At 35.8% G+C, this 14841-nt stretch overlaps 1 protein-coding gene across 1 annotated transcript in view; it reads left to right on the forward strand.

The window, feature by feature from the left end:
* The window catches only part of LOC149807092 (dual specificity testis-specific protein kinase 2-like), a 122500-nt gene that overhangs the window by 91658 nt on the left and 16001 nt on the right, over positions 1 to 14841 (forward strand). The window contains exons 6-9 of the mRNA XM_089961834.1: positions 4516 to 4597; positions 5870 to 5953; positions 11119 to 11205; positions 13124 to 13241. Coding sequence (XP_089817960.1) covers positions 4516 to 4597; positions 5870 to 5953; positions 11119 to 11205; positions 13124 to 13241 — 371 coding nt within the window. The remainder of the gene's footprint in view (positions 1 to 4515; positions 4598 to 5869; positions 5954 to 11118; positions 11206 to 13123; positions 13242 to 14841) is intronic.

Below are 14841 nucleotides of genomic sequence, written 5' to 3' on the forward strand. Positions count from 1 at the left end.
TCTTCTGATCATCACACATGGTATGGATATAGGGCTTAGATCGAGTTCCCCCCACTTTTACCTCTACCACCTCATTATGAGCAACCTTGGGAGTCTCACCAGCAGGTTCAGATTAGGTATCCCCCCTTTCCTATTATTCCAGGTAATCCCTACAGGATCTGGAGCCATCAGCCTCAGGGTCCTTGGTCTTGTATGATCCTTGGGCCATTGGACCCTGCCCTCAAAGCAGATGAGATACTTGTGTCCTGCAATCTCATCACCAGGTGGGAACAAATTGGAAGGCTGGAGGTATCACATTAATGAGGACAGACAGACAGACATTTTTTTTCTCTTGCTTTCACACAGCTGCTCAAAGTGTACTCAATCATGATGATGATATCTCCATTCTCAGCATTGAGGAAGCACAACGGACTCCAGCTATTACGCCTGCTCCTTCCTCTTTGTTAGATTTGGAGAGGTGGTATGGTCCATTTATTGGCAACAAATGACATCTGTTGCCTCTTGCCACCAAACTACTGCTCAAAACCACCTGGCACACAGTCCAAGATGATCCTTTTCAGTTTGGAAAAGATTTTGGGGGCTAAACCACAACGAGACTTCTTCCTCCTTTATCTTTCTTCAGTGGCTTAGGAAATTTCTCTGAGGTTTTCAACAGGCCAAAAATTACTTGGCAATGTCACTTCTGCCAGCTAGCTACCAGATACCTTGGCCTTCAAAACCTCCCAGTGTGGCCAAGAAGTATATTTCAGGGTTGAGCCTGGGCATACCTTTCCATGAAAGACATTGAAGCCGTGGAACAGACAGCCCAACTACTTGTAACCGTAGCTTCTCATGGTGACCTTTTAGCTGCTTGTGAGAGGCCTCCTTGAACCCAGCCTCCTTATAATGCATACTGTAAGCTGTAGCCAAGATGGCGTGCACTTTTTGTCGCAATTTCTTTGTTGGCCAAACTTATGCATATCTGCCAAGATGTTGCTTTGGACTCGAAAGTCTTACTTGACCGTAGTAAAGACCCTCATAAGGCTGCTCCACTTGAAGCTGAAACTCTCATTGGAGGCCTCATTCCTAGTGTGGCTTCTCAAGACTTGCATGATCCTCAACATTGATTCTTCAAATTCACTCCTGGCCCATCACAATTGGCCAGAAAACATATCGATGTGAATCGCCCTCAAGGGCCTTCTGTTAAGCTCTTAAAGCCTACACAGCCCTGTCCAATATACTACTTCAAACTAAATCTCCTTATCAGTTTATCTCCAAGGAACAGGAAAACGGATGAATCTTAAAAAGAAGGAGCCAGTTTTGACACCCCACTTCTCTTCCATTAAGAACAAGGGGACAGCCCTTGGGACTCGAGCCCTCTGCTGCTGCATATCCTTTTCCCCAGACATTCCTTTCAGTGCTCACCTGGGCTTCTTTTCCATGGCTTAGTCAGTCAGCACGTACAATGGTTGGGTCCTTTCAGTCATGAGCAATCATAATGACTCCAGTTTCTGAACTAACTCCTATCCAGGACCCTCATCTTTCTTCACCAATCCAGTCTGGTGAAACTGATGGAAGAAGTACACATGCTTTTACAGAAAGGGGTAGTTGAGATGATTCCATCACTCGATTTCTGTTACCTTATTTTCTTTGTTACCAAGAAAAGTGGAAAGCTTTAAATTATTATTGACCAATACATTTTAAATCATTTTCTTCTGGAGGAACCTTTTAAAAAACCCTCAATTCAGATTGCTCTTTGCCTGTTTGATTGTGCAGTCTCCATTGACCTTCAGGATGTTTATCTACACATTCCTGTATTTCCTTCTCACTGCAAATATCTTTGGTTTTGCTTGGATCAGGAAGTGTTTAAATTCCAGGTCCTACCATTCATAATTTATTCCACACTCAGGTCTTCGCTAAATGCTGATAACACCAGTACGCCAGTATTTCAATGACAGACTGATCTATAGTGTTAATGTCCAGTCCTTTTATCAGGACCTGCTCCATTGTTAGTCCATGATAACTCAATTGGGCCTTTTACCCAACCTCAAGAAATTGGGACTCATTTCATCACAAGACTTTTGTTTACATGGGGATGAATTCCTCATGAATCAGAACTTTGAGATCCACAGGATTGGATTGATCACATCCTGAATCTGTTAGAGGAAATACAATGAAAACTTTGTTGCCTGCTTGACTGTATTTGTCCCTGTTGGGAACCTTGAATGCTGTTGCCGACTTGGTTATTAGGGTGTCTTCATATGCATCCTCTACAGCTCCACCTTCTTGCAAGGTGGAAACCTCTCATATTTTTCTATTAGCCCAAATCATTCTAGGACTAGCAAGTGATCACCATTTGCACTAGTTTGTGAATCAGGGACAGATTCACGAATGTGGTCCCCATGCATGCACCTGACCCCAACTCGATCCACAATGCCAGGCATCCTTCAGATTGGGCGGCCTCCATCAGCCTTCAGGATGCCCATTTACGCATCTCAATATTTCCTTCACATTGCAAATACCTCAGGTTTTGCATGGAGCAGGAAGATTTTTTACCTCTGGGAATCTTGTTGAAGCACACATTATGGTCAACAAGTATTGTTTACCTGACTTGGTCTTAGGTAAGGGATCAACACAATCTACCATTATTCTACTAAATGGTTTGTCAAATACGGGAATAGGTTGCATATAAGCCTTAGATATCTTCTGATTGAATTTTCCTACTATTTGACAAGTATGACAAGATCTGCAGTATTTACAAATGTCACTTTTAATTTTTGGATATTCTGTCCAAACACATTGGCTCCCTCTTACACAAAAGCCCATAAATTCTTCACCTCCATGATTGTCTCATCTCAAGTGATCCACCAGAACAAGGCCGAGTTGCCAGTTTAATTATTCAGGCCAGTAGAGGCAGTGAGATTCATTTATTGTCTGTCGACATGGCTGTCGCCTGTTTAATTAGAGTTACATATCCGTTTCTGTCCTTTGTCAGCTGTGAGTTTTAGCAAATAATCTGTTACCCTTGGTAGCTCCACTGCTTATAGAGATCCCCAGTATGAGTTTATTCTTAGCTGGGGATGATTAAGATAGACTTTTATATCCTGTTAGGCCACTTTGTTTTTTTTAAATGCTTCTAAAGGAAAACAGTAGGATAGTAAACATTTTTTCCCCCCCCCCCCTTATTATTAAGTTTTTTTTTCCTTTATCTTAAGGACTACATTGATATTTTGGCTTCTACCATCTCTTGGTGGATTGTCACTGCCATCAAAAGAGCATATCAGTCCCTTATTAAGAGAGCAACTAAGAACCCATACGATTGGAGCCGTCACTTCTTCTTGAGCATACTTCAACTGTTCTTCCTTAGAAGACATCATGACGGTAGTATTTTGGCAATGGCCTACTACCTTCACCTACTTCTGCCTCTGCTCTTCAGCATAATAGAGTGCAAGTATTTTTTCTTGGGACCCATAGCTGCAGCATAACATGTAGCCCACAGAACAACCAACATTCAGTAAGTGCAGCTCTCCCTCGGCTAGTGAGTACTTTCTATTTTTCTCTGTTTTTAAACAGTTTTAGCACATCAGCCAACCCACCTCACTGACAAACTTGGGTATGCAATAGCGATGGATTGCTGATATTAAGATGTAGTGGGGGGGGAGGACATAAAACTAATTTTCATTATGCAATACTTACCTGTCTCTATTGCTGAATGCCCTTCTCCCAACCTGCTCTGATGTCATGGTGTAATCATCATCTGTGTAAAAGGTTACTGTTTTGCACATGCAAGGTGCACAAGAGGACCATGTCTTATAGACATTTCTCCATTCTGTGGGAGGATGTATTCTGATCAAATGGATGGGATGTTTTGGTACAAGAATGTAATAGTTACACAATATCAATAGGTAAGTATTACATAATTAAAATTAGTTCTCCCCCTTCAAAAAATACATTTTTCTGAATGTTACGACTAGTTTAGATTTAATTTCTGTTTTAGATAAAAGGGTTAGACATCACACTCATTAAGATACTTACTGTTTCTCCCAAGTGCCTACAGGACATAGACTTTAAATTATGATTCAGGAATTGATTGCACTTTTTGCTGTTCACTAGTTTGAATCTGCTTAAAATATACAGCGAGTTATAACAGACAATCTGAATGATTAAAATAATTATGTAGATGGTACATATTTGTTATATAACATTATGTTATTAAATAATACTGTTTTTCTGCAAAGGAAAAAAAATTTGACCAACCTATTTCTTTTAAGCTTGAAACCAGAAACACATTTTGGGCCTAAAGACAAATAATTATCAGAAATTTGTACATAATGTCAGCAGAAAAAAGGTTAGAGACAATGATATTTTATTGTCCAGGAACTCCTCATAGATTTCTGTTGATTGGTGATATTTAACTTAAGTCTTATAGAAAATTATTCATATATTTCTGGCACAAATTGTAAGCAAAGTGTACATATATAGTAATATCTCCTGTAATATTTCTGTCTTTAAAATGTATTTGTTTTTCTTCTCCAGTTCTCAGAAACAGCTGTCCACAGTGGGTTCTCCTTATTGGATGGCACCAGAAGTAATTCTTGGAAAATTCTACAATGAAAAGGTACACTGCTGTATTGAAAGATAACAATATTATCTGAGAATGTGGAGAAAAAGTGCTAATTGGTTTGGTCACCTCAGATCATTTACGTTAAAAGAACATACTGTTTACATTAAAACTTTAAAGCTACCATAGTGAACTTCTGTGCAACTCATATCCGTCTGTAAGCAGCATAGATCCAGACTGGCAGACTGTAATGCATTGTGCCATCAGATTAGGGCCTGTGCAGTTTTCTCGTATATGCTGTTTGCTTGAGATGGTGAATAAAATTCATAGCATAAACCTGATCTGTCTTTGCGTCATGTGATGCCAGACATGAGTTTATGTTAATTGCAGTTGTGTAGTTGCAATACACAAGCAGAATATTTTAAAACATCACATGATAATCCTTGGTTTCTGATTGGCTGACAACATCAACAGTATGCATTTCCCCTTTATTTTGGGATGTTATACATAACTACAGGAATTATATCTGTTAGGCAGGTACTATTACTTTGTGCCAATGTTATATAACAGCATTGGACATTTAATGCACTAAATTCTATTATTGCTTTCTCCTAAGGGAACTGTCCCCCTGGTGAAGTATAGTGCCTTGTCTTCACTGTAGGCACTATACCCTGTCCAATGGCTGTATAGGAGAACAGTTTCCATGATTGTAGGTAATAATAAAATACTATTGTAGGATGTTCACATTGTGGGAGTTTTCCTTCTGTGTTCACTGAAAATTGACTCCTGAAACAATCTACTTTCGTATATTTATTTCTTCTGTTTGTTCACATCTCTATTGATTTTTAACAGGGTGTACATACATCTTTAAAAAGGCTCTTAGTTGCTTTTATTTCATGTGAAGGGTTGTTACTTATGAGTAAAATTGTTAGCATTGTATCACATTATACATTGTTGCAAGTTAAAACTATTCTGACTATGTATTAAAGACACATTTTACATTCATTTGATGCAAGGTTTTCTTTTATACCTTGTAAACAAATTTCAAAACCTTTGACATTAAATATAACACATTCTTTCCACTCCTGAAAACCAAGTTGGAAATCTTTAACTTGCCAGTGCAGGTTGCAGAGGGCCTTTTGTAAGTAGGTTGTAATTTGAATTGGTGTTATGGGCATTTTTGTGCTGCATATTTATCATCTCATGGGACAAAAAGGGCACCATTACCTATTTTGGTCACATATTTTAAAAATACTGTACCACAAAAAATAAACTATCCTACAACAACCTGTGTGTGCTGCTTATTTATGTTCTTACTACCCTTTTCAGGCCGATATATTTTCCTTTGGTATAATCTGCTGTGAGATAACTGGGAGGATAGAATCTGACCCAGATGTCATGCCAAGGAATCATGTAAGTTGATGCAAGATACAGTTCCTTTTATAATTTCAAAGAAGTGTGTAATATTTGATAATGGTCATGCCTGCATATGATGGGGAGAAATACGTATCTCTTCCTGGCAGAAAAGTGTTAATGTCACCAACATTGTTAATATTCTGTGCTACGTTTGTGAAAGCCATAATTTCAACATCAGGTGCTGTAAACTTTCACACAGTAATGTTGTATAACCGAAGTTTATACCTTGATATGTATAGCACCTGTCCTGCCCACATGTCGTTGTGCTATTTGCAGATGAGAGTAATTAATAAATCATGTTTGGAGTCCATTTCATTTCACTAACAAGGGTCAGGTCACGAAGCAGCAACTTAAGTTCAGAACACAGTGGGGTGTATACATGTAAACTAGTGAATTTCCATGAATGAATATAGCACTATTTAAAAATAAATTAATTTCAAATAAAGACAAAGTGGTTATACTAGTTATGTAGCTAAAGGTCTTATTCCTGAATAAGAGTTGATACAATACGTTGCAAACTTCCTTAAAAATCAGTTGTAAAGAGGGTAGTAATATTCCTAATTTTGACTAATTGCTTTGTCTCCTAGCTTCCAGAGAGATTTCTTTGGTCCCATCATATTGGACCACCTCTTCTGCTCTAAAAAATATGGTCACATAGGAAAGGGTGACCTCAAAAGAAGAGAATAAATTGGAAGTCATGTTACAGCGGAATGAGGAGGTCTTGTAAAATTGTTAGAGGGGAAGGTGGTATCTTATTTCTTTGATTATGAGATAGCATCTCTATAATGAATTCTAAGGGTTTTTTTTCTCCCCCTGCTCTTTTGAACCTTTGTGATATCTTAAAATGCTTGAAATGGTATGCCCAGAATTCTTTTCCAGCTAATACGTATCTGGGGATGGAAAAATTTGACTTCATGCTATTGAATTGAATTCCAGTTGGACAATTTCATCTTAAAGTCTTGTTTAGTTTTCAAACAAGCTTGTGTTTACCTCACTCAAGAACACTGTTTACATATACATGTCAGCCTGTTTGGTTAAACAGTGCTTTAGTGCAGATTAAAAACTTACGGAGAGATGATTTTGATAATGGTAAATACATTGAAAATGGCTTTTTATTTTAGCACTTCAGTACATTCTAACAACAGCTGTTCATCGTGAAACTCAGTTTCTATTTATTATGATTTCTTTATTAAAAGTGGCAAAAAACCTAGTCAATTTTGTTTTCCTTTTTTGTACAGAGAACAACTTATTCACATTAGGGAAGTGGTTTAAAAGTAAAAGCTATCTTGTTAAAAGGATAATTTTGTTTCAGGTTGATAACTCTACTTCTAAACAATGGAGGTTAAATCACATCAACATATGATTGGAATGAAACAAATAGAAATATTACAACAATTTTTGTTACCCCATCAGGCCATCCACCTTTGCATCATAGGAAATTACTCTTTTTAAGTTATTATCAGCAGGGTTCTTACGGTCTTTGAAAGTCTTTGATAGTTTGGGGAAAATGAGGTTATTTTCAAGACCTTGAGAGTTTGGGGAAAATTGAGCAGATTACCCCGAGGTCTTTAAAAGTCTTTGAAAATTGAAATAAACCAAAACATTTTAATTTCTTTGCATAATTACAAATAAAATTGTCCAAGGTTGTTAGATTTGGATGTAGTCGAGTTTTCTGGTTTCTTTCTTTTGATTAATTATAGTTTGAATGTCATCATTAAACAGTATTATAGTATTTTGCATTCATTGTTTTCTCATATAACATAACTTGTATACAAAATGTTACTGAAAATAGGTCTTAGAAATCTATGTGGTCTTTGAAAGTTTGGGAAAAGTCTTTGAATTTATCATTGAGAATTCTGTATGAACCCTGATTAAGAAGCGCTGGAGAGAAACAACCCGATGTGGCACAGAGGGTGCTGTCATGAAGGGATTTCAAGTTAGTACAGATAATGATTCCACATCAAATATGGCTTCTTTTACTAAATGTACAAAACTCTTTAAACAACTTCTTAAAAACTGCCCAACACTAGTTTGGTAATTTTGATGGAAAGCATTATGGCACCAAGGGTTATCAAATATATACAAATAATGCCCATCCATAATAAAATATGGCTGCTATAATTTACATTAGGAAAACCTTTAGATGGATTTTTGTCAAGAGAATTTGACCCAACTTGACATTAAGTAACCTGGCATGAAGAGCTTTCAGGTTGTATGCCAATCTGCCATTCAATATGGCCACTGTTACTGCTAATAGAAATACCTTTAAATGACTTCATCTCAAGCCTTCATTAGATTTTAACCAAATCATTATAGTACATTTTGGCATGAAGGACCTTTGTTTTTGTAAAATTTGTTCAGATTTGTTAAAGATCCACCATTATTGTTTAAAAAAAGTCAACTTTAAAAAACTTCCATCTTGAACTGCTCAAAAGAATTTTATCAGATTTGAAAGGAAGGATCCTAGCTCAAAGGCCTTTCAGTTTTATACATTTGATGCCAATCCACCTTCAAATAAGGCTGCTATTGCTAAATGTAACAAAAGCAACAAAACATGTAAACAACTTTGTCCCAAAAGCACTCTGTAGGTTTCAAAATTTCCGTTCACTTACTACAGTTTGTAATTAACTTACAAAAGTGCTACATGTACATTTTTTAAGATGACTTTGTACATAAGAAATCAAGGGGCACATAAATTAGGTAAACTCTCATTTTTGGAGTAAACATTGACAGATTTGTTAGCACATGTTTTTTAAGTTCACTCTGTTTGCACTTTTTAATTTGTTATATGATTATCCAACTGCTGCCACTAGTTGGGTAGACTTGCTGTCAGGTGGTTTGTAGATGAAATATATGCCACTGTGAATGTAACATTAATGCCCATTGGTTGTTGAGCACATTGTTATCCAATCATACAGAGTATTTCATTACCTAGTGTGGCCATGTTATGCATATGAATATGGGACCTTGTTATTTTGTGTGTGCAGTTTGTGCAGCACAGTAATTTAATATCATCATCCACTGAAAAGCAAGAATATACATAAAATGGATGTGTTATTGTGGTCATGACTAAAATAAATTTGGTGACTACGTGTATTATCAAAAATGGGGGGAAATAGGTAGGACACATTTTCCAGGCATACTATAAAATAGGAATGTTTTCAAGGCATACTATAAAATGGAAATGTTTTCAAGGCATACTATAAAATGGAAATGTTTTCAAGGCATACTATTAAATGGAAATGTTTTCAAGGCATACTATTAAATGGGAATGTTTTCAAGGCATACAATAAAATGGGAATGTTTTCAAGACATACTGTAAAATGGGAATGTTTTCAAGGCATACTATTAAATGGGAATGTTTTTAAGGCATACTGTTAAATAGGAATGTTTTCAAGGGATACTATTAAATGGGAATGTTTTCAAAGCATGGAATAAAATGGGAATGTTTTCAAGGCATACTATAAAATGGGAATGTTTTCAAGGCATACTACTAAATGGGAATGTTTTCAAGGGATACTATAGTATGAGAATGTTTTCAAGGGATACTGTTAAATGGGAATGTTTTCAAGGCATACTATTAAATGGGAATGTTTTCAAGGGATACTATTAAATGGGAATGTTTTTAAGGCATGCTATTAAATGGGAATGTTTTCAAGGGATACTATTAAATGGGAATGTTTTCAAGGCATACTATAAAATGGGAATGTTTTCAAGGGATACTATTAAATGGGAATGTTTTCAAAGGATACTATTAAATGGGAATGTTTTTAAGGCATGCTATTAAATGGGAATGTTTTCAAGGGATACTATTAAATGGGAATGTTTTCAAGGCATACAATAAAATGGGAATGTTTTCAAGGCATACAATAAAATGGGAATGTTTTCAAGGCATACTGTAAAATGGGAATGTTTTCAAGGCATACTATTAAATGGGAATGTTTTCAAGGGATGCTATTAAATGGGAATGTTTTCAAGGCATGGAATAAAATGGGAATGTTTTCAAGGCATACTATAAAATGGGAATGTTTTCAAGGCATACTATTAAATGGGAATGTTTTCAAGGCATACAAAAAAAGGGAAATGTTTTCAAGGCATACAATAAACTGGGAATGTTTTCAAGGCATACAATAAAATGGGAATGTTTTCAAGGCATACTATTAAATGGGACTGTTTTCAAGGCATACAATTAAATGGGAATGTTTTCAAGGCATCCTATTAAATGGGAATGTTTTCAAGGCATACAATAAACTGGGAATGTTTTCAAGGCATACAATAAAATGGGAATGTTTTCAAGGCATACAATTAAATGGGAATGTTTTCAAGGCATTTGAGCAGTTGTTAAACTTACTTATCATGATTATGACTTTGGTTATTAATTATTAGTGAAAGCAAATAATTTGACTACAAGTCTCTGTTATTGAATAAATTCTGTGTCATGATTATACATACTGCATGATCATTGACACATAGTAAACCATTGTTTACTAGATTTAAGTTTCAAACCATTGTTTCCCCTATATATTCATGTACCCTCAGTTTGACCATTAAGGATGCATTTATTTGCAACTACAAAAGCGTGTTGGAAGCTGACCAAGTTTGATTGAAAGCGTTCAGGCATAAACACTTTTCAGTGTTAACAGAATCATGATGTTGTACCATCAAATAAGGATGAAGATACAAAACAGAGCTCTTGAAACAATTGTTTTCATAACATATGCAAGAGAATTAGAAGACATTTCTCGAAAGAGCATCCAACTGCCCTAGCTGTTATCTTTGGAAAGGATTTGTATCAGACTGTAGTAAAATGGGTTAAATTGACATGATACAAACACTGAGAGATAGTTAATATAGGGTAATGTTGTTAAAATACTATGGAAGCTTGCTTTGTGGAATCACCAACTGTTATCTTATGTAAGCATTTGAGCTATGCCAGGCATTATTGTTAATCTTGTTCTATTTTTCTGCATAATGAAAAGTTTTTGCAGGAAGAACTTTCACATACAGGTCAAGTCAGAAAGAAAAAAAATGATGACTTTGTAATTTTATTTGCAATAGCTTCATTTTAAAACCTTTGGGTTTTTCATTACATTTCCAATAAACAAAAATGTGATTAATCATGCTCTTTGTTTTTCAAACAAATATGTATTAATTACTTTCAGAATTTTGGGATTGATTATGTTGCTTTCTGTGAGATCATCGACTATTGCCCATTGGACTTTCTCCGCCTAGCATTCCGATGTTGTCAGGTGAGTGACAGAAGCTATTTATGTCTCCAGTTACCAAGCTGTTTTGCATCTTTTGGAATCCTTTGTGACCAAATGGTGACAAAACCATTTGCTGTGTAGAAGATGACTGATTCAAGGCTAAAATAGTCAAACCTTGTGCTTTCTAGAACAGAGGTTTCCATTAAATTTAAAGTTGGAGGGTGAGTTGCCAAAGTGTGTGGGGTTACAGGGATACAGTTTTTTTTAAAAGTAGCCTGGTGTAAAGTAAAAGTAGCCAGGTAAATCACCCAACTTCCAGCTGATAAGGTAATCCCTGTATAAGATGACTGATTGAAGGCACAAAACATTTGGCATTCTTGAGTATGACTGATTCAAGGCTAAAATAGGCACAAAACCTTTTACTTTCTTGGAGATGGCTGATTCAGGGCTAAAACAGTCACAAAACCTTTGTAGTTCCAGTGAGTTATTTAAATGAATTAATCCTCTCAAATATAAATTGAACACAACTAAAATTGATTCCTTTCAAGATTTATGTTAAGACAGGAATAAAGGATTTCTGTTTACTTCTCCCTTATATACAAAAACTAAGATACAATAACAGAATCAGAATGAGGGTCATTTTCTCATCAAATTCATAAATAAGGTCCCTTCTAGAAACTTCCAGCATCAAAAGACCACTTGAACATGATAATGATTTTCATATGTAACCTAAAATCATAGACAAGAATTAGCTATATAATAATTATGTTGTTTATTTTTTAAAAAGACATTTGTCAGGTAGACCCAACTCCTACCCACAATTTAATCACACAATACAAGTTATGTATTATACATAACATTATACATACTATTATCTTTGACAATACACAATGCAGATTAAATATACATGTTATGAGCAACATACATGTAACTTTACTGTTTGAAAAGTTTTATAGGCATACGTTGAGCAATCAGATGGAACTTAAGTACCATCTTTATGCTGTTTTTATTCCCTTGCTTTTCATATACCCTCTTTGTGTATGGTTGGATGCTTCAGATGTGTTCATGTCTGTGAGGGAAAACATGGTTATAAATAACACCTTGTTTTGTTTCACTTTAACCTTATTTGACAGTTTTATTTTTGTATGTGATGCCATTTGTTTAGTTCTTGCAGGCAGGAAACAATATTTCTCATATCACTTATATTGGTCATTGATATATCTTAGAATGGATGAATTTCAAGAGCTGAGATAATTATATCTACTCATTAGCATAATAGTTTCTGTAAAACCAAAGTCTCTCTTTTGAACATTTCATCACTTTATCAGAAATTTATTTTTGTTTGATAGTGCAAATTTCACTTTATTTGGGTGAAATATGTTGACATTATTTGTTTGACCATTAAGACAGCAGACATCCATTTAGAAAAGCTCAGCACAGCAGATGTTAGATCACATGTTGCCACAAGGTGATGTGCTAGGGGCATTGGAAATTTCAAAAACAAAACATCTTTTAACAGAAATCTGGTAGTGAACAAATAAAGTTTGGTGATGTGTAAGTTGCTGCTGCATGTTCCCATGTATAGTGTACACGAAACTGCTGTATATACCCATGTACAGTGTAAACCAGACTGCTGTACATACCCATGTACGGTGCAAACCAGACTGCTGTACATACCCATGTACAGTGTAAACCAGACTGCTGTACATACCCATGTACAGTGTAAACAGACTGCTGTACATACTCATGTACAGTGTAAACAGACTGTTGTACATACTCATGTACAATGCACATCAAACTGCCAACACCTCAAAGCTACACAGAATGTTTCCTGCAGATTAGGGTTGACCCTTTTCTGCTGGCACAGTATGCGGGGCAGATCTAGTTCTATACTGTTTGCATTAGATTTGAATGATATACAGACAAATATAGCAATGAAACTACTGCTTCATTATTGCAGATTGATCCCAAGAAGAGGCCAAGTTTTGAGGAGATAGTCAAGATCCTGGAACAAATAAGGATGAATTTGGAGAGTGATGATTTTTATCAAGAAGGACGAGAGCGACGTAACTCAACTGGTATGGGTGTAAACAATCTCGTTATTTTTTTGTATATGGTACCGTACTAGTTCCTGTTACATTTGAATGCTATACAAAAAGTGGTAGAACATGCTTATAAAATAAATCTGTGCAAGTAAATTTTTCATTAAAAATGCTATTCAGTAGTGATTTATAGAGTGTAAGTTTTTAATTCTACTGGTCGTAGACAAGAAGAGCATATGCAATAGGCAGTTCATTATCCATTTGGCATCTGTCATTTTCCAAAATTTAGTCCTTAATGAAAATGGTGCCACTTGGACAACCATTGTAGCTACCATGGTAACTACATAGCTGCCAACCCTCATGATTTTGGCGTGAAGTTCACAACTTTTTCAGTGAGTCACAGATTCACATTGCAAGCAAAAAAATTCATGAATTCTCCAATTCTCATTTACTTAAAATCTTTAGTAAAATAACCGATTTTCTGTTAAGTGCTAGTCGTGATATTGGCAGTTGCCGAAACGGGCCAGTACTGCTGGTCGTGATATTAGTAGAACTACAGCTGATTGGTACAGTTGTCCTGGTAGCAAGCATTTTAGCCTATTTAAATCTATATGTATAAGAGTACTTTTTGAAGCATTATTTGTGAGTTTTCTTGTTGAACACAATCTACCTTTATCAGCTGGAGACCATGCTAAACATTTGTTCTGACAAATGTTCCTGGACTCGAAGATCGCTTCCAAATTTTCCTGTGGAAGAACCAAAAGTGCTTCAGCTCCTGTGCATTCCTCACAGCAACAGTGACAGCGAAAGAGTATTTTCTCTAGTGAGCAAAAATAAGACAGACTTTAGGGTCTCCGTAGCTGCAGAAAATTTGTCAGCAATTTTAGTCACCAAGATCAACCAGCAGGCAAGAAGCCTGAACTGTTTTGAATACAAATTTACGATCAAGCAGTTGAGGAAGTTCAAGTCTGCCACAGTATCATGTCTTGATAAATAACCACAAGAACAATTGAAGCTTATAATACCATAATAAATAGAAATGCAGATATATTTCTGCATATATGTAGTGTTTTAGTTTTATATTGCAATCTTGATATAGTGTAGTATTGACGGTCAGAGTAGATGGAGTTATTGTCATGTTATTTTGCACTAATTCATGTCCAAATTCACTAAGTTTTATATGTTATTTTGCACTAATTCATGTCCAAATTCACTAAGTTTTATCCCTATTTTCACTAATTGCGAGCCTGGAAAGTTGGCAGCTATGTGACTATCTTGAAGATCTTGATATTTGCTACTCCTTCTGAATGGGTGGTTATATTGACATGTGGCAATCACTGAAAGACTTTATATGATGTCTAATTGGTTTTCGCTGAAAATAGTGTTGATCTGTTATGGTTGGTATGGTGGCCACCTTGAAATTTTGTTATTGCTACTTAACTATTGGTCATAGAAACATGGGATTTTCACTGAAAGGTTTTTTATGATGTCTTGTTAATTGTAAACAGAATTGGTGCATTCTGACATAGAAAATGGCTCTCATTGCAGCCATCTTGAACATAAGCCACATTGACATGGGGTTTTCACTAAAAGACTTATCATGATGTCCAGTTGGTCTTAAATGAAATCTACTGAG

Source organism: Sinohyriopsis cumingii, chromosome 1 (assembly GCF_028554795.1).
Source record: "Sinohyriopsis cumingii isolate HCF-2022 chromosome 1, ASM2855479v2, whole genome shotgun sequence".
NCBI classification, from domain to species: domain Eukaryota; kingdom Metazoa; phylum Mollusca; class Bivalvia; order Unionida; family Unionidae; genus Sinohyriopsis; species Sinohyriopsis cumingii.